This window comes from Daucus carota, chromosome 4, assembly GCF_001625215.2.
Source record: "Daucus carota subsp. sativus chromosome 4, DH1 v3.0, whole genome shotgun sequence".
NCBI lineage: Eukaryota > Viridiplantae > Streptophyta > Magnoliopsida > Apiales > Apiaceae > Daucus > Daucus carota.
Window position 1 is genome coordinate 30,938,117 of NC_030384.2, and position 19,922 is coordinate 30,958,038.

Genomic DNA, 19,922 nt, shown 5'->3' on the forward strand with positions numbered 1-19,922 from the left:
GAGATGACTAATATGGTGAACAATTTTTGATAAATCTAGCATTCTTTTGGGGTTGGCTGAAAATCTGTGGCTTCTAAGTACTGAGAATATAATTGGCCTGTCCACTACATAATGTTTTCATAGACCTGGACATGCATTTTCTTTCAAGCCTCCCCACGCCTTGTTTTGATTCCTTCAAGTTCTCAGTGTCCTCTGTTTCCTCTTTTTTTATTCGAAGGCTGATGTCGAATTTAGGTATAGGCACAAACTAACTTGGAAAACGAACTATGAACAAGATTGAATCAGATTGCAAGGTAAGAAAGATGTTTATGGAAGTGGCAGAGTTGGCATTTGGGTGTGATGACAGGGTAAGTTTATCTATGTGGGAAGAATATACATCAATGAAGGAAGTTCGAAGCGAAAATTATGAGAAGAAGATTCTATGTCTTGGTTGTTGAAGAACTATCCCTGAATAATATAAACCAGTTTTAGCTAGTAACCGTGAAATGGGTTGACAAATATTAATAGTACATGATATTTTATACATTTTGTTTTTGTACCTTCAAAGTTTACCCTAAAATTATATAAGAGCATGTTGTGCTCTTTAGACTATAGTATGTATTTCATATTGAGGAAAGGTTCTTGCCTTAACCATCATGCAGATAAAGTGGGTTCTGTTCCTGAAGAAGAGCAGAACACTGGTTTTTCTGGAGAATTTGATGGAGAACCCGGAACTGAACATAAGTATGGACGTGGTGGGATCTCCAAAGCTGCTGTCTGCCCTTCCAACATTTCAATCACCTTGCTTATCGATGGCCTTTGTGATGGATAGATTTGTATGCACCAGAGTCCGACCATCACCATTTTCCTAACAAGTTCATTTTCTTCTGCAGAAATTTCATTTGCCATATTTAGCACGTCATCAAATTGGAGTCGCTTGTAGAGCCAACGTGGATAATATATCTGACTAGTATGATCTGCACTGGCATTAACATTCTTTCTCCCTCCAACCATTTCAAGAATCATCATTCCATAGCTGTACACATCAGATTTATGGGACACTTGTCCGAAATTTCTACTAATAACTTCGGGAGCAATATAACCAATGGTTCCTCTAGCTTGCAGTAAAGATGAGACTGCACTTTCGTTTGTGGTGTATAATTTTGCAAGCCCAAAATCAGATATCTTTGGGCAAAAATCTTTGTCAAGAAGAATGTTATGTGGCTTTATATCAAAATGCAGGATACGAGTGTTGCAGCCTCGGTGTAGGTATTCTAGTCCCCGGGCAATACCTATTGCAATCCTCAACAATTTCTCCCATCCAAGATGTTGTCCATCCAACAAAGGGTTTGTACCATAAATGAACTTTTCCAGAGATCCATTAGGCATGAACTCATATATAAGAGCTCGTCGTTTACCTTCATAACAAAAGCCAAGGAGGGTGACGACATTAACATGAGAAGTCCTACCAATGCTTGCAACTTCATTAATGAATTCTTCTCCATTTCCTTTTGTTGCATTCAAGACCTTCACTGCCACGACACGTCCATCTGATAAGCGGCCTCGATATACAGTTCCATAGCCCCCTTTACCTAATTCATCCTTGAACGAATTTGTTACTTTTTTAATTGTAGAGTATCTAAATCTCCTGGGAATCGAGGATCCATATTGCTTTATGAAGGCATCAACATCTTTCGGAAAAGAAGATACATTTTTAGAGAACAAAAATGAACCATAGTTGGTTTTCTTCCGGCAGCAGAAGATGACGAGAACCGATAGCAGAAGTATGGTACCTCCTAATACACCAACTGCTGCAGATAAAAAGTCTAAGATTCCTAAAAGCTACACATTAAGAGTTAAAATGTCAGAGGAAAGGGCACATTACCTGCGCCAATAATAAGTCCCTTACTCTTTTTACTTCCTGTCAACAATGTGAGCTGAATCAGTATTTATATATAAACCAGGTGTTGGTAATAGATAATATATATGCAATGTCAAGCATCATAGCTTGAAAAAATATTATCATCAAAATTCGCAGTATAAAACACATAATTACATAAAGTTAGGGGAATGGGGGAAGTACGGGGCTTCCTAAATCAAGAGAAAATGAATACAGATTGCAAGTATAGTCTTTATAAAACAAAACAAAAGAACAATGGAACGTCAAGACCTTGTTTGAATCAAGAGCGTGTATGAGGCATGGTTCCACTGATTTGTGATTATCCATCGAAAAATACAAGGAAATCTTATTTGATCTGGCCGGAGTTCATTGTTACTATTTGAAAACATACTTCTCTATCACGTAGTTTAGGCTTTTTGATGCCTAGAAATCTTAACACGAGATTACAAGCTAAATATGTGTGTGCGCTTTCTCATTGTTATCATAAAACCTAAGACAGAGTATGATTAAGTTGAGCAGACCTGATTGATAAAGGCATGGGTCTTTGCTACCTACATATGTGTCTTTCCAACACAATCCATCATCATGTTCATAACACTCTTTGCAGACTTGATTGTTTTCTACATTATAGTAAACCTCAAACTTCCCCACCAAAAGCTTTTCTGCTGTTTCCTGTGCTGGGTTGTGGTCCGATATGAACTCTTCAAGCAAGCTCATATGAACCGGAAGCCTTGTGTAATTACACGAGCTGAGTTTTTTTTGAGCTTGCTCAAATGAATCATTGCGGAAGAAATAAACTGGGTCTCTGTTGTCATTCCCGCAACTGAAATTTGCCTTGATCGAGGTTGTTTGAGCATGATCACTACAATTGTAGAACACGTAGATAACTTCGGAGTTCTCGCGGGAATAAAACACCGGATCGTTATGTTCTGTATCTTGATTTGAGCTGGAACTTGGTTCACAGATAGACTTGAGAGGATTACCTAAAGGTTTTAATTCTATCGTAATTGTGAAAGGATTGATTGCCAGTACATTATACTTGATATCCGAAGCAAAATCAACAACTAGGCTGTTTTCTTCGCAGCTCAGCTCATATTCTTCAAGACCACAATATGAAGGTCGAATATCTTCACCCCAGAAAGGGTAATTAACTCCCCATCCTAAATCTGTGCCACATGGAGAAGTAGTTGGCTTACTACAGTTGTTGTACATGTCAAGATCAACTTTAGCATTATGTCTTGGGATGAAGACTGATAAGCAAAGGATCGAGATGATATTACTGATGAGGTTTGGAAAATAAGAGCGAGGTCTAAGGAGTTTAGCATGCATTATACTGAGTTTATGAAGACAAGTCTGTTGTACAGAGAAGCAAGAGTGAACAGCACTATAGCATAAAGATGCAAACTTTTTCACAAGCTAATAAAAGTCTGTGAAAATAAAAAAAGGGGGATGAAGACTTTGTAATATACTAAAATACAAATGTTCAACGCAAGGCAAGTGTGAAGAATTTTCATCCATAAGGTGTGGAAAATATGAGGGGAGGACCTTGTTTACTGTTTCACTATCAATTCATCTATAAGAAATTTCGTGCATTATATTAAACGCGCCTGAGTCAAGACTCAAGAGTACGAAGCATTCTTCAGTGTTTTTTACGTTCATTATGGTATATATATTTTCAGTATCGTTGTATCGATATCAAAGATTAATATATAAGGTAAAATTTAATAGAAACCATATAGCTTTCATGGGAGACTTCTAACAACTTAAAAGTCTCCGCAATTCGTTGTTTGTCACGGCTACAAGCAGGAAAAGACATACATACAACTAATAACTTTTGTGTGATTTCTTTTTTTTTTTTTTTTTTTTTTTTTGCTAATTAAATATATTAAAGAAACAAACAGATTACAAATCTAGGGGCATACCCCGCGGGAGAAACTCAAACTGTCACAAAGAGATAAAAGCTAACACTCCTAGATTCAAATAGCCAAAGACTAGATAACAGAAGAACTAGAGAAAACTATTTAAAGTAAAATCTTGTCTAGCAAACCGAGTAAATAATTTACTAACAACCAACTTGCTTCTGACAACATCCTTGATTCTTCTGATTAGAATAATAGGCTGATTATATTGGCCAGGACTATGAAGACGTAGATTCCTTTCAGCCCAAATGTGATAATAAGCTACTGCCACATACAGGTATGCAATATTATCACGAATAGTATCCACTTGGTTCACCAGAATTCCTCCGGCACAAATATCTGTCCAGACAGTGCTAACAGCAATAGGACATGCATTCAAAATAGTTCTAGAATAATGACATTCACAAAACAAGTGAGAATGAGTCTCAAAGAATCCTGTACAAAGAAGGCAGCCACGATCAATATTCATGCAAAAGGATAACATACGGTCCCTGGTCCACAATCGCTCTTTCATAATCAGCCACGCTGTAAAAGCATATTTAGGGATATGAAACTTGTTCCAGACAAACAGTAACCAAGGAGGACCAGAGGTATGATCAGATAGGGAATCATATATATTAGATACAGATACCTTAGATGCACCCTCCCATACAATTCTGTCGATACCACTGGGTGTGATACTATCACACAGGATTCTCAATTCACGAACAGCAAGGTGATCACTTACACCAAGAACCCAAGCACCATCGGATTGAATGGTGTTCAGAGCAGCTAAGAATCGAGACTCCATAGCCGTGATCAAAGAACGATCAAAAAAAGTGATCAGGGGACAATTGTTAAGCCAAGGGTCGTGCCACAATAGAAACTGAGATGAGGTGCCAGGAATATATCGAATATAGTTGCTAGCTTTAGCTCTGCTGTTAAGAATTTTTCGCCAAGACCAAGGGCATTTAGAAGGAATTTGCATAGTCCAGAATCCTTTTCTCTTAAGCTCATACTGATATATCCAATGCACCCACAAAGATTCAGCTTTGACAATAATACGCCATAACTGAAAGATGGCAGCTGCTTCATTCCAGATATGAATATTCTTTAGGCCAAGTCCCCCTTCATCTCTGGGATAGCAGCAGTCCTTCCAGGACACTTTATAAACACATTTGCTAGTAAGGCTTCCAGACCATAAGAATCTAGCAAGGATGCTCTGGATTCTTTTTTCGACTTGAGTTAGTAAAAACAAAAATCTAACCCAGAAACCTTGAATACCAAACAAGATTGATTTGATCAGTTGGAGCCTACCAGCTTGGCTCAAAAATTTACAGGTCCATAAATCAACACGCTTGCAAATTTTGTGTATTAACGGCATGCAGTCTCTAGCATTCAGATTACGAGAGGTTAAAGGAAGGCCCAGATAAGTGATTGGCAAATTACCTTCTGTGAAACCAGACTGAGTCAATGCATAATTTTTGACTTCAGTAGAAACATTTCCAAAGAAGCACACACATTTGGCGGTATTTAACTTTAGGCCAGAAATGCTAGAGAACAGATTTATGGCTTCAAGCAACAAAGCAATAGAGGGCTGATTACCTTTGCAGAAAAGAAGTAAATCATCCGCAAAAACAAGATGAGTAAGCTTCAAATCCCCACAACGCCAATGATAAGAAAATTTAGAGCCCACAATGACTTTAGTAAAGCAAACATTAAGAGCTTCCATAGCCAAAACAAACAAATAAGGACTGATAGGGTCCCCTTGCCTAATACCAGCAGCAGCAGCAAAATAACCCTCTAAAGCTCCGTTAACTTTTATTGAATACATACAAGAAGTAATGCATACTTTTATCCACTTGATAAATTTCTCAGGAAAATTCATAGTAGCAAGAAGTTGAAGAATAAATGCCCAATTAAGAGTGTCAAAAGCTTTACGAATATCCAACTTGCAAGCAAAACGCGGAGATCCATAGTTTAGATGATAATTTCTACATAAAGCTTGGGCCAGGAAAACATTGTCACCTAGACTTCTTGTAGGAACAAATGCACACTGATTTAAGGAAACAAGAGAACACATAACCTTACTCATTCTGTGAGCAATCAATTTCCCAATACACTTGTATATGGCTGTGCAGCAAGATATAGGCCTATAATGACTCAAGTGCGAAGCATTTGACTGTTTGGGAATCAAAGAAATAGCAGAAGAGTTAATCATACGAGGCAACTGACCAGTTTCAAAGAAGTGAAGGATTGCAGCAGTAGTATCATGTCCTACAATCTTCCAGGCTTTCACAAAAAATTCAGGAGAATAGCCATCAGGGCCTGGACTTTTACCCTTGGCCATTGCTTTAAAGGTAGCCAAGACATCAGCAGTAGTAAATGGATTGATCAGCTCATGTTGCTCTCCTTCAGAAAGTTTATTAATCCCTTGCATTTCAGGCCAGTCACTGAACTCCTGAACATCGCAGGAGCTGCCAAGAAGCTTCTGAAAATAAGACACTGCTACATTAGCAATGTTACTGTGCCCCATATGAACAGTGCCCTCATCATCAGTAATTTGTAACAATTTATTGGAGTTCCACCTGCCTCTGCAAGAATTAAAAAAGAATTTATTATTCTCATCACCATGTTGCAACCATCTCACTTTTGATTTTTGCTTGAGAAATTTTTCTTCAATTAATAAAGCCTCCTGCAATTTTTTACTCTTAAGACCCTCCTCAATTCTCTGAGGCTGTGAAGGAATGGAGGGGAGGCCATTCTGGAAATCAAGAAGTTCAGTTCTTGCAGCCACCACATTGTCATGCAGATTGCCACCTTCACTATTGAGAGTTTTAAGAGAATCTTTTAGTCTCTTGAGCTTAGTGATTAATATGTGCCACAGATTTCCCTGAACAGGAGAATCCCTCTCGTCACTTGATAGTCCAGTCCTCTTCCCTCTCGTCACTTGATAGTCCTGATCATAATTCATCAAACTACTTTATATCTTGCAAGATTTCTATAATGATTTATTAAACATACAAAATTCTAATGGTTACCTATGAATAAGGATAAACATATCAAATACTAAGAGCATCTCCAACGGCGTTGGCTATAATCGTTGGCTAAATGAGACCTGTAAGACATTATGTAAAATTTGCTGAACCTGTAAGACATTTTGCTTGAATAAATGATGTGCAATATTCCTACAGATTTCTTACAGTAGAGGTTCGACAAATTTAGTCATCCATAGGAGGTTGGCTAAAATTATAGACAACAGCTCGATATGGTTGGAGTATGAGTTTTCGAGCTGTTGGCTAAATTTTTTTATTTATAGTATGTCACGTCACTTTTTAGCTAAGGGTTTTGAATCGTTGGAGATGCTCTAAAGAATTATTAAATATCCTTGTCCTTAGCAACCAAAGGTAGAGAGTTTACTCTGATATGTGCGCACGAGTGCTTAATTTTTAGTAATCGGCCTTAGCTAAACGAAAAGATATATCCTAATCAAATTCATCCCTAATATCCAAAAAACGTATAGATTCTTAGGCAAAAGCATTAGCTGAACATAAGGTGCTGATATAGTTGACGATGAAAAGGTACATAAAGAAGGTTTTGCACCAGGATGTGATTCGGAGATCCATCTGAGGTGAAACAAAATAGAATGCTGAAAGGTATTCGTATGGCAGAGGAAACAGAGGACCTGGAGGAGAAGCCTTGAGGCATAGTTGTAATAATACTTAACATGGTCGGGAACTAGAGATCATTTATCAATAAAAGAGTCTACCGAGGTCTGAGGATTGACGTATATGCTGAAATAGAACCTTAAGGGTCCTCGTATGGGAGTAGCATCTCTTCATCTAGAAGAGATCCTAAGCTATATTTAACAACTCAGTACCAATATAAAAATAAAGTAAATAATTTTTGCGCACCTGGTCGTCGATATGCATATGGAGGGAGAGCCGTTCCATTGCTATATAGGCATGTGTTGTCAGTAGTATTTGTGCCTCTCCAACACAATCCTTCCGTTTGCTTACAGTCTAAGCATGCTCTTTCGTTCATTCTATTGTAGTGAACTTCAAAGCTCCTATTAAAAAGTGTTTCCGGCTCTATTCTATTATTTTTCAAATTGTCAAACACCCTCTTATCAACTTGAATTGTGGTGTTACTGCAGGACTCAATCTTGTCTTGATCAACTAACTCAAATGAATTCCCAAGAAAGAAATAAACGCGCTTCTTACTGTCACCCTTGCAAGTGAATGTATAGTCGAGCCAGACTGACTCAATCTCAGCGTCACAATTGTAGAATAAGTTGAGATCTTCAGTATACTCTGTGTAGTCATATAGTGTTGCATTCAATACGGTACTAGTAACCTCACCAGATGCACAAATACTTCCCAGCGGATCATCAGAACGATTTAACGTTAACACACCTTTTGCTGAATTAAATTCAACTACATGAAACTTGCTAAGTGAACCAATATCCACAACAAGATCATTGTTTTCACAGTGGAGCTCAAATCCATCAAGACCACAATAAGCAGGTCGAAAACTTTTTCCCCAGAAAGGGTACAGAGGATTGTTGAATGTCCTGTCGCCGCATCTAATAGTAGTAGTGTTACTACAGTCCGAGTAGTAATTATAATGACCAAATTGAGCAAGACAAGTTGGGAAGTTGATGAGTAAAACATGAAATGAGATGATAAAACTGATGGGGTTTGAATAATACTTGTGAGGTTTAAGGAGCTGAGCATACATCATGCAAGAGTTTCGAAAATAAAAACCCAAGAAATGGCAGAAATTACTTTGAAATGAAAGAGAAGATTTGTATGTTGTTGCAGAAATTAACGGAATCTATAATAAATCCTGATCCCATATTGTTGGGTAGTCAGACTCAAGGCTTGATTCTAACTAGAGTAGGACTCTGAAGGCGTTAGACGTCTAAAAGATAAGTCACCACCTCAGGGTTGGTCTTATCCCCAAGAGGCCTAGTCCTGATAAAACTAAGAGTCTTGGTTCAATAGAACTACGTATGGCTTGATCCCCTATAAATATAGGGGATCATGAGTTGAGAGCACGTGGAACCAACTCAAAACTCTAATCTCAGCCACCCCTAAAACACACAACCACCACACTTCGGCAGCTAAAAGCATCCTCATAGATCTTGATTCCGACTATGAAACTCATTTTTGTTGATTACCAAATTCCTCTATCAATAGTGTATAATTTTGCAAGCCCAAAATCAGATATCTCGGGGCAAAAAAAATTTCATCAAGAAGAATATTATGTGGCTTTATATCAAAATGCAGAATACGAGTGTTGCAGCCTTGGTGCAGATACTCTAGTCCTCGTGCAATACCAATTGCAATGCTGAGCAACGTGTCCCATCCAAGACGTTTTCCTTCCAACAGAGTTCGGCCATGAATGAATTTTTCTAGAGATCCATTAGGCATGAACTCGTACATAAGGCTCGCTTTTTACCCTCATAGCAAAATCCGAGGAGACTGAAAATATTAACATGAGAAGTCCTGCCAATGCTTGCGACTTCATTCATGAAATCTTCTCCTTTTCCTTCTGCTGCATTTAAAACCTTAACTGCCACGACATGACCATCATCTAAAGTGCCTCTATATACATTTCCATAACCACCTTACCTATCTGATCTTTGAATGAGTTTGTTATTTTCTTAACTGCAGAGTACCTAAATCTTTTTAGAATTGAGGATCTATATTTCCTTATAGAGGCCCGATGTCTTTGGGATATGAAGACACAATTTGAGAGAACAAATATGACCCATATTTGATTTTTGTCCAGCGATAGTAGCTGAAGAGAACTAACAGAAGAAGTACGGCACATCCTAGAACACCACTTGCTTCAAAGAGAGTCAAAAATAAATATAAATATTTATCATATACCAAAATGAAATAAAGAGAGTCAAAGAGTTCTATTGCACGAGACAAGCCTATCTTGAACTAGCCAAAATGTATTACTTAGAAAGAAATAAACTTGATTCTTATTGTCACCCGGGCAAGTGAATGTAGAGTCAATCCAGGATGAATTGATCTCATTGTCACAATTGTAAAATAAGTTAAGATTTTCTGTATTCTCACCGAAACTATATAGTGTTTCATTCAATACTGTACTACTAGCCTCCTGAGATGCACAGATATTCCCCAGAGGATCGTCATAACGATCTAATGTTAGCACACCTGACAGATTGATATCAACCACATGATACTTGCTATTAGAACCAATATCTATAACAAGATAATTATCTTCACAAGTGAGATGAAATTCCTCAAGACCACAATAAGAAGGTCGAATATCTTCTCCCCAGAAAGGGTATCCAGGATTCTTGAATGTCATGTTGCTGCATACAACAATAGACTTATTACTACAGTACGCGTAGTATTGTTCATAATTAACTTGAGCATAGTGAATTGGGATGCTGATCTGTAATAGCAGATGAAATGAGATGATGAAACTGATGGGGTTTAAACAATAGAAGTAAGGTTTAAAGAATTGAGCGTGCATTATGCAAGAGTTTTCCGTTTTCCACAATGAAACTCAAGATTCATCTGATTTTTATGAAATAATCTAGGGGACCAGTACACTACACAAACAGGAAAAACGCCGAGCATTTGTTGGAGACAAGTTCGTGGAAAAAGTATACAAAGTCGAAGCCACTAAGCCGGTACAATGTTGAATTCCAAAGTTGGCCCCTCAACTTGCAAAACCATTATAGTATGGGCCATCGAACTGCAATTTAGTCTAAAATAACATCAAATGCCATCCATTGCGATATTTACTGGGGAAACGACTGTGCAATAGACTGATGTATACTTGTGTAGTTTGTATGTCTGTATATTATGTGCACACCAAAATAATTAATGCATATAACAAGTCATTGTATAAGAGAACATAGACTTGTGAATTTATGATGCTTGATTTTTCCTTGCTCATAATTGTCAGGTTGTTGCCCCAGCTACTCAGTAGCTAGTAGGTACTCTGTTTAAGAGAGATTACGCGAAATTTTCCCTGCATACAACATTATGAAATGTATACAATTATATTTATCAAGATTTGTACATGAAGAAAGTTATTGATCACATTAGAGAAGCTACAGTATTATAGAAGCTGTTTATGCTGAAAAATATAAATCTTTTACCTGCAGTATCCTCATTAGAGAAATTACATAATTAAATAAGCTTGAAGTCTGTTGTAAGAAATTACTTCTTCCCTCCACGACTAGCGAGTACTTATGCCAAGCTGAGCTGTTGTCAAGCTTCTATAGCATTCCTTCATTTGATATGATCTTCAAAGTTCATAGATACAGATATGAAGTTCATAATTCTGGTCAGGAATTAATATATGTCAGGTTATTTCGCCTTTATAAATAGATCTAGAGGCTGAAATCATTACTTAATTCTCAATAATGTCTTCCAGTTTTCAAATTCAACGATGATGGTAATCATTAATAAGAATAATTCTTGGAAAAGCGTAAAAATATGAAGTGGATTCTGCTTCTAAAGGAGAGCAAAAAAACAAATTAAATCTGAGTATGCGAAGGTGAAGTTGGAACAGAACACAAGTAAGGATTTGGTGGTATGTCCAGTGCTTCTATCTTCCCCTCCAACATTTCAATCACTTTGCCTATTGATGGCCTTTGTGATGGATAAATCTGTATGCACCACAACCCGACGATCACCATCTTCCTTGCCACTTCATTTTCTTCTACAGAAATCTCATCTGCCAAATTTAGCACATCTTTAGATTGGATTCGTTTGTACAGCCAACGAGGATAATATATCTCACTAGTGTGATCTGCTTGAGCATCAACATTCTTTCTTCCTCCGACCATCTCAAGAATCAACATTCCATAGCTGTACACATCAGACTTATGCGATACTGGTCCAAAGTTTCGACTAAAAACTTCTGGAGCAATGTAACCAATGGTTCCTCTAGCTTGTACTAAAGAGGAGACTGCACTTTCTTTTCTAGTGTACAACTTCGCAAGGCCAAAATCTGATATCTTAGGGCAAAAATCTTCGTCAAGAAGAATATTGTGTGGTTTAATGTCAAAATGTAATATATGGGTGTTACAGCCTCGGTGCAAGTACTCTAGTCCTCGGGAAATTCCCATAGCAATGTTGTACAATTTCTCCCATCCAAGATGTTGTCCTTCTGTTAAAGGAGTTGTACCAAAAATGAACTTTTCTAGAGATCCATTAGCCATAAATTCATATATAAGAGCCCGCTTTTTACCCTCGTAACAAAAACCGAGGAGAGTTACAACATTTACATGAGAAGTCCTTCCAATGCTTGCAACTTCATTAATAAATTCTTCTCCATTTCCTCTTGTTGCATTTAAGACCTTCACTGCAACGAGACGGCCATCTGCCAAGCTGCCCCTATATACATTTCCATAACCACCTCTGCCCAATTCATCTCTGAACGAATTTGTTATTCTTTTGACAGTAGAGTACTGAAATCTTTTGGGGATTGAGGATCTATACTGCTCTATGAAAGCCTCAACATCCGTGGAATAAGAAGACATATTTTGAGTGAACAAAGATGAACCATGCTTAGCTCTTATCCGGCAATAGAAGATGAAAATCAACAGCAGAATGAGACTACCTCCTACTGCACCAGTGGCTGCAGAGGGAAAATTTAAAGCAGATATAGCGTACATATCACCAATAACAAACTGTATTTCATCAAGTAATGAAAATTGTAAATGTTGACGGAAGGATATAATACCTATGCCAATCTTCTGTCCCAAATTCTTGATTTTCCCTGTTACTTGCAAATCAGTACAAATGATATGATATTAGTTTTTGTAATAAATGAAATTCACCCAGCATCAGGATTCAAACAATATAATTGTTAAATCTCACAAGCAAAATTCAAAACCATACACTGTTTCAGGCTAGGGTAGGGTGCGGTCGGGTGGGGGAGTGGCATGTTCACCAAGTTACTACTTACTAGGACTGAGCACTACCTAATAATATTGTTTATCTTCGGATAAGGAATAAATTGCAGATAAACAGTTGAGAATATCTATTATATTTAGTTGATCTTGTGAAATGGCATTCACTGTTCATCATTACATAGAGGGATAAAACAAGTGTCAATAGTATGACACGGTTGATCAGTATCTCACAGTTCTAATTGTCATAATACTCCCATGGTACTCAATAGCACATAATCCACAGTTACACATAACTCAGCAAAATGATCCTCTGCATTTTAAACTTCTGTAATAGTAATAGGAAACTTCTGCTGCAACTTAATTAGTTGAACCATAAAATGATTTCTGATTGTTTTAACAACAAAATTTGAAGGATTTATGTTGCTGTGAACATTAAGTTGTAAACACCAATGACTAATAAAGTAAAAGGAATATGAAGAAACATTTTGCATCTGGAACTCATTTGAGAATCCATCTAAGCTGAAAAAGCCAGAATAAGAGGAATGTGGAGACCTGCATCAGAGTAGGCTTAGGACACCTTTTTATAATATCTACCAGATTTGTATACAAAAGTTTCATTCTGGAGTTTAAGTTCCTATTGAAAATAATAGACAGAGGAAAAGGAAACTATATGTAGAATATATTATGGATATTTTCCCTAAACAGGTCTAGTTTACACTGGCTATACGATATATTGGAACTAGTTAAGGCCACAGATATTGAAAAATTAAAATGTGAGCTGGACTTGTATAATCCTTCTCATAATTTAAAGCGTCATAAGTTTTATCAAATTTTTGAATGTGATTCTAAGCTATATCGTATAGCTATGGCCTCTACGTAACATGTCATTAGTACCATAAACCTTAATATAATTAAGTTGAGCAGACCTGACTGAGGATAAGGCGAGAGAATTGTTCCGTTCTCATATAGGCATGTGCTGCTTTTACCTAAATATGTACCGCGCCAACATAATCCAGCCGTTGCCACACAGCCTGAACAAGCCTTTTCATTAATTCTGTTATACTGAATCTCAAAGCTACGCTCAAAAAGTTCTTTGGGCTGTATCCTTTTATTTATGAACTTCTCAAGCACTGCTGTATTAACTGGAAGTGTTGTCTGATAACAGGAGTCAAGCCTATCTTTTTCAGCCAGAGACAACGAATTTTGTCGGAAAAAATAAACTTCCTTCTCATCTGTACCCTGGCAACTGAACTTAGCTGTATCCAGGTTGTTTGCGTCCCATTGTCACAGTGGTAGAACAAGTCCAGATCTTCAGTGTTCCGGCCATAATCATAAAGTCTATTATTCAGTAGTGGATTATCAATAACAACAGATGAACAAATATTCCCAAGAATATCATAGTAATGATTTAATGTTAACACACTTGTTGTGGGATCGATGTCAACTACACGATATTTGCTATCTGCACCTATATTTACAACGAGATCTTTGGTTTCACAGCTGAGCTCGAATCCTTCAAGACCACAATGCCTAGGCAGAATATTTTCTCCCCAGAAAGGGTATTCAAGTCCCCTTCTGGCTTTGCCACAGGCAGCAACTATACCCCTACAGGCCTTATATTTTTCAAAATCATCTTGAGCACTATTTTCTGGGATGATGAGTGATAAAGTTAAGATAGCGATGATGATACTAATGGACATTGAAAAATATTGGTGAGATATAAAGAGTTGATCAGCATACATTATGTTGAAAAATATTTCAAGAAAAACAAAGGCTCAACTCAGCCTCTGGAGTAGGATGACTTGCAACTGACAGAGTTAAAAGCATTGAGCTTGCAAACATTTTAAAACACAGTCCGTAGAAAAATGTGTAGTCCGGACCCTGAAATTTTTATTATAATCTAATTAAAACGAAGGCTGTGGGAAAATGGGTAGCCCAGACCTTGAATTTTTTTATTATAATCTAATTAAAACGAAGGCTGTGGGAAATGGGTAGCCCAGACCCTGAAATCAATACCCCTTATTAATAAGGGAAACCGCGTTTCAGTGGAACATCGGTACTAAAAGTACCAAAATTTGGTCATCTTATATCATATTTAATTATTATTATTATTATAATTATTATACTCCTATTAAAAATATTATATTATCATTAAAAGACTTATATTGGTCAGGAATTTATAATATTTTAAGATATTATAATTAAAGACGACTTCTATAGTTATTAGGATTTTATAATCAATATAAACTTTTTACTTAATAATGATAATCATTAAATTATTATGAAAAAAATGTCGTATTGGTTAGGATTTTATAATTTTATTATATTATTATGAAAAGACTTTCATATTTATTATGATTTTATAAATAAAGATTTTAATATTGGTTAGGATTTTATAATTATCAGACTTTGATATTGATTAGAATTTTATAATTAAAGACTTCAATCTTATACTATTAAAAAAAGACTTCCAACGTTGTTAGGATTTTGTAATGCAACAGTTAGACCACCAATAAAATTATTTATTTTTTATTTCTTTGAACTCAAATAATTTAATTTATGAAACAATTCTGTAAAACTCCTATCATATATCAGCATTCAAATAAATAAATTAATTTTAAATTCATTTAATTTATAATCTCTGCTATAGTTTTATATGAATTTGACAAATATCCATCAATATTAAATTTACAAGAATTTGAATTAGCGTTACACTTAATAGTATCTATTAGACGTCTAAAACAATTATGAACTAAAAAATTAAGTTTTATTAAAGATTGAATGCACTCTCAGCCAATTTATATATGGTGGTGTTGAATTTTTTTTCCATCTATCTACAATCAAAGACAACATAATGATTTTATTAAAATAAAACGTACCATTTTAAAATAAATTCATATAATAACATGTATCCTGAGAATAGTTATTTTGAAAAATAAAACTTAATCATAATTAAATATTAATATGTTAATGCATAATAAGTTTTGTATCTCAACAATAATAATTTAAATAACTATATTATAAATATTATATTTTCAATAAATAATAAACTTAAAAATTCATATAATCCCGTGCTTGGCACGGGTTATAAACTAGTTTTTATTAAAATCTAAAGTATATATTGGTGCTCAACAGTACATACTACTTGCTAAAGAAGTCTTGGTAAAAGTTGTCGGCATGGCTGTAAAAATAAACTGTGACAACTATGTTGGCCAATACCATCTCATAGCAGACGTACCTATCGTCTAAAGTTTACCAGAGACTTCTATCTACGTTCTATCCCTTTATAATCTTCTGTGATCTAAATTCTATTCTAATCACTACTTTAAGACCATCTTGGAAAAGTTTAGAAAATTTAAGTGTGTGTAGGACCAGTAGGGAATCGTCTGTCACTCAGTGACAAAAAATAAAACTAGGAAAATGGCATCTTTAATTGAAGAAACTTGGGAACTTTCCTCAAAATTAACATTTAAGTAAATGAATGACATATTTCCATTCCTTTTAAGGGGAAAAGCAGAGTTCTTATGTCATATATAAACACAGTAGTAGTTTGTGTGATATAACAATTCATAGTTATAGACTTTTGCACTTATCTGTGCTCTAATATAAAAACGATGGAATATTGCATTGTCATTGAGAAATTTCAAATAGATAGAACAAAACAGCCCTTAAATTCAACCCCGCTTAACATGAACTAGTCTTTCACTGATTATAACACACATAACTTACGAAACGCCAATCTCCAATTCAAACTTAATACACATATACTGGTACGATGAAAACGATTCATGCTCCAACTCATTAACTAAGACGATCAGACCTCGACTCATTAACCACCTGCTTTGGCTTCATGTAGAAGCCGATTGTTTCAATGCCATCATCCCAATTAGTTCCGAAGAATCCATAAAATTCACCACCAACCTCGTAATCAAATTCGGTCACCGTAACATATTCATCCAAGGCTCCAAAAAAAGGATCGTTATCCAAATCAGGATCTCCTCCTAAACAACAAACCTCGTACTTGCATTTGTTGGTGTGCAGACGGATACTACGTAAATATCGGTGTCCATCATAATATGTTTCATAACAGCAACTTAATCTAGTAATTTTTTCAGATGGATAATCAAAGGTGAACTGCAACAATATCACACAAACAGATCATCAGTGCAAAATTAGAAGATTAATCTGTCACTGTCAAATTAAAACATAAATGCAATAATAAAAATTTCAAGTTTACGCAGCCGTCTCGCCTACCGATTCGTTCAGACAATACTGCCCGGCCATCTTCAATGTAGGCGAATTGAATGGACTCAATCCTATACATTGTGCAACCAATGAAGATTTGCGATATTTTTGATTTTCCTTGGTGATCCCAGGAAGTTCCTGACTGACTTAAACCTGGAACAACTTTTAACATTGTACAGTAATTTCAGTACTTGAGAAATATAAGAATAGTGGAGAGTAGTGTTATGTATTTATACAGGCAGGAGTGGTGCCTCTGCAACATGGAAACTGGAAAGCCCAAACGAGTGAACGACCATCTATTAGCCTCGGGACAGGTTCAGTTCCGTTAGAATTTGATAAGTCGTATAATGCCGTTTATGAGAATTGAATATGAGCACCTTAATTATTCGGAGTTTCTAGATTGAATTTGAACGCAAGTTGTGAATATCGAGATACACCAAGTGTTTATACTCTTATGTTTTCAAGTATTTTGAAATATTGATTGTTTGATGTTTGATTTTGTCGCATATTTGTAAATCGTTTTATTGCATGTTTAAAATCACTATATTTTTAAAAAAAATTATTAAAAAAATAAATGATTAATACTATAATTAAAATTAACTTGAAAAATAATAAATTTTAAAAGGACAAATATAAAGTCAAGTGGTATTTCGAAAGGGAACAGTATTTCACAGTTAAGAACATTGGATTCTAGTGGATACAACAAGAACTCACCTTTCATAATAAAAATTATTCATTTTGGTCGTATTTGTTGCTCCAATATTAATTAATGTAATTCACACTTAAGAACATTGGATTATACTTCCTATATTTTTTAATATATGACGTTTGATTTTTTGGCACACACTTTTAAGTGATTTGACAGAGTAGTTAAAAGTACTACTATTATTATTATTAAAATTTTCTTTTTCTGAATAAAAATATGTTATCAAAATTTTAATTTACAAAAAAAATTAATTAAAAATAATAACTTTTACTATCCGGTCAACCCACCTCAAGATACGTACCCAAGTCAAAAGTGACATATATAAAAAAACGGAGGGAGTAGATGATTTTTATGTGAAAGTCAATTGCAATGCTATTAAGCGTCCCTTTGTTTAAGAAAAGCAGAAACTGCTTCTAGCATACCCGTTTGCGTAAATAAGGGGTCATTTGACAAATCTGAATGAGTTACATATGATTAATTAATATATCTGAATAATGTGTAAAATAAAATACTGAATGATGAATAATAAATATTATTTGATATATAAATTCAAGATTTTAGAAAGAAATGGTAAAATAGATGTAGTTATTGCTATAATAAATTTTAGAAAGAAATCAACATTAGAACCATCAAACTTGCCGACCATTGATGAACTGATCGGATTAACCAACCAATATTAAATTCAGTCATTATGTATTGAACCGAAGCAAAAGCGTCCGTAACAGTCGGACGATAGTAACAAGTCAGACCATCTAATTTAAGTGGTCGTCCTCTATCCTAATCTCTACTTTCCAAACTGTGCATTTCACCGACGCACGTTTTGCGGGAAGTCCTATGGAGCCCTTATCCAGTTCCCTCATTTGAGAACGCGGATCGGAAAACAAGATATGGAATGGAAAACTAATCAAAAAATAAGAAGAAGTAGAAGAAGTAGAAGGGAAAATGAGAAAATGAAGAGTAGAAGCAGCCCATGATCTAGCAGTCCAAGTAGCGAGTAGAAGGGGTTTACTTCATGCTTGGTGCTAGATTTATTGTTGGATTTTTCTCGTTTGTCTTTCAATTTAAATTAATTATCTAGAGGGCCTCTGGGGTAAGATATATCTGGAATATCTGTATAATCTCTGGAGCATCTCAATTCATCATTTTGGTGGCTTCCCGATGCGTCTTTTCTATCCCGAGGCCAATGAAATAGCTTGCTTGGAAATCTAACAGGCGTGCTCTGGCAAAAACATCAACTGCATGCATGCATTTCTATTGGGCAACGCTCAGTAATTATGTGCCTTAGGGATACTCAACAGCCTCGACTCTGGCTATTTAATCAGCCCTAGATTGCTCTACTCTTCATTTTCGCTCTTATAATCTAGCAGACTAGGGTTTTTCTCTCTTCAAATCTCTCTCAGTATGGTGAAGTCTTGGGTATGGCCTCTCAAGGGTTTCATTAAGGTTAACGTGCATGCCTTCACTCTAGAGCATCCCATGCCTAATGGAAATGATTCTGGCATTGGGATCGTTTGAAGAGATCGCAACGGCACAATCATCAAGATGTACTCAGGCACCATTAGAGATCTGACCAAGAGGGGAAACGAGCTCTGGGCCATGCTGATCGGCCTAAAGGGGGCTTTTCTGGAGGATGAGCATATGGTTGAGCTGGAATCGGACAACAAGGACGCTGTCAAAGAATGGGAGGAGTGGAAGTGGAACCCGGAGCCAAACCATGCCAACGTTATCCAGCAGCTTAACCAGAGGAAGAGTGATCCCAACTTGACTCTGGTGGTGAGGGCCATTGATGAGTCCCAGAATGCTCTGGCAAGGTATCTGGCTCAGGTTGGTTCCCAGCAGAGGACAAGGCTCGTGGTGATTCGTCGCCTTTTTGGTCAAGTGAAGGAGCTCTGGAGCCTTGACATGGGGCTGGGAACTTGCCAGGGGGATTTTGAAGCTATGGAGGAGGAGGAGTATGAAGACTGGCTCTGGGAAGATGAGGAGATGGAGGAAAATAACGATGTGGAGGTGGTAGAGGTTTCTGATGACGACTCCGAGGAGGTGGGGATGTTGTTGAATGGAGTTGGGCAGCCTGGTTTCGGAGGCCGAAACTGAAGGCGAGAACCCTTCGCCTGCTGTGTTGATCCTAGGGTTAGCATGGTGGAAGTGGTGTTCTTGTTTTCTTCAGTTTTTTTAAGTTTGTTATTAATATGTTTTCGTTATTTAAGTGGTCTGTTGGTTGGTTAGCCTCATCATGTTCATATTTTTGGGATATGTCCTATTTTAAATTTGGTTCAAGTG

At 36.3% G+C, this 19,922-nt stretch overlaps 2 protein-coding genes across 3 annotated transcripts; both read right to left on the minus strand.

The window, feature by feature from the left end:
- Positions 1 to 462: 462 nt before the first annotated feature.
- Positions 463 to 3,310, minus strand: LOC108218936 (LEAF RUST 10 DISEASE-RESISTANCE LOCUS RECEPTOR-LIKE PROTEIN KINASE-like 2.1). Of its 2 annotated transcripts, none has more exons than XM_017392119.2 (3): positions 2,401 to 3,310; positions 1,865 to 1,900; positions 463 to 1,787 (listed from the first exon to the last, which is right to left on the minus strand). In XM_017392119.2, the coding sequence occupies exons 1-3, from the start codon at positions 3,206 to 3,208 to the stop codon at positions 634 to 636; spliced, it is 1,998 nt and encodes a 665-aa protein (XP_017247608.1). In that variant the 5' UTR covers positions 3,209 to 3,310; the 3' UTR covers positions 463 to 633. The 2 variants fall into 2 exon arrangements, with proteins under 2 accessions (XP_017247608.1, XP_017247606.1); XM_017392117.2 differs by having other exon boundaries at positions 463 to 1,790.
- Positions 3,311 to 11,140: 7,830 nt separating this feature from the next.
- Positions 11,141 to 13,975, minus strand: LOC108217955 (LEAF RUST 10 DISEASE-RESISTANCE LOCUS RECEPTOR-LIKE PROTEIN KINASE-like 2.4; the record flags this gene model as incomplete). The annotated part of the gene is made up of 3 exons (XM_017390868.2): positions 11,141 to 12,414; positions 12,520 to 12,555; positions 13,618 to 13,975. Coding segments are annotated over 3 exons (1,500 nt in total), but the record flags the coding sequence as incomplete, so codon positions are not given.
- Positions 13,976 to 19,922: the final 5,947 nt, after the last annotated feature.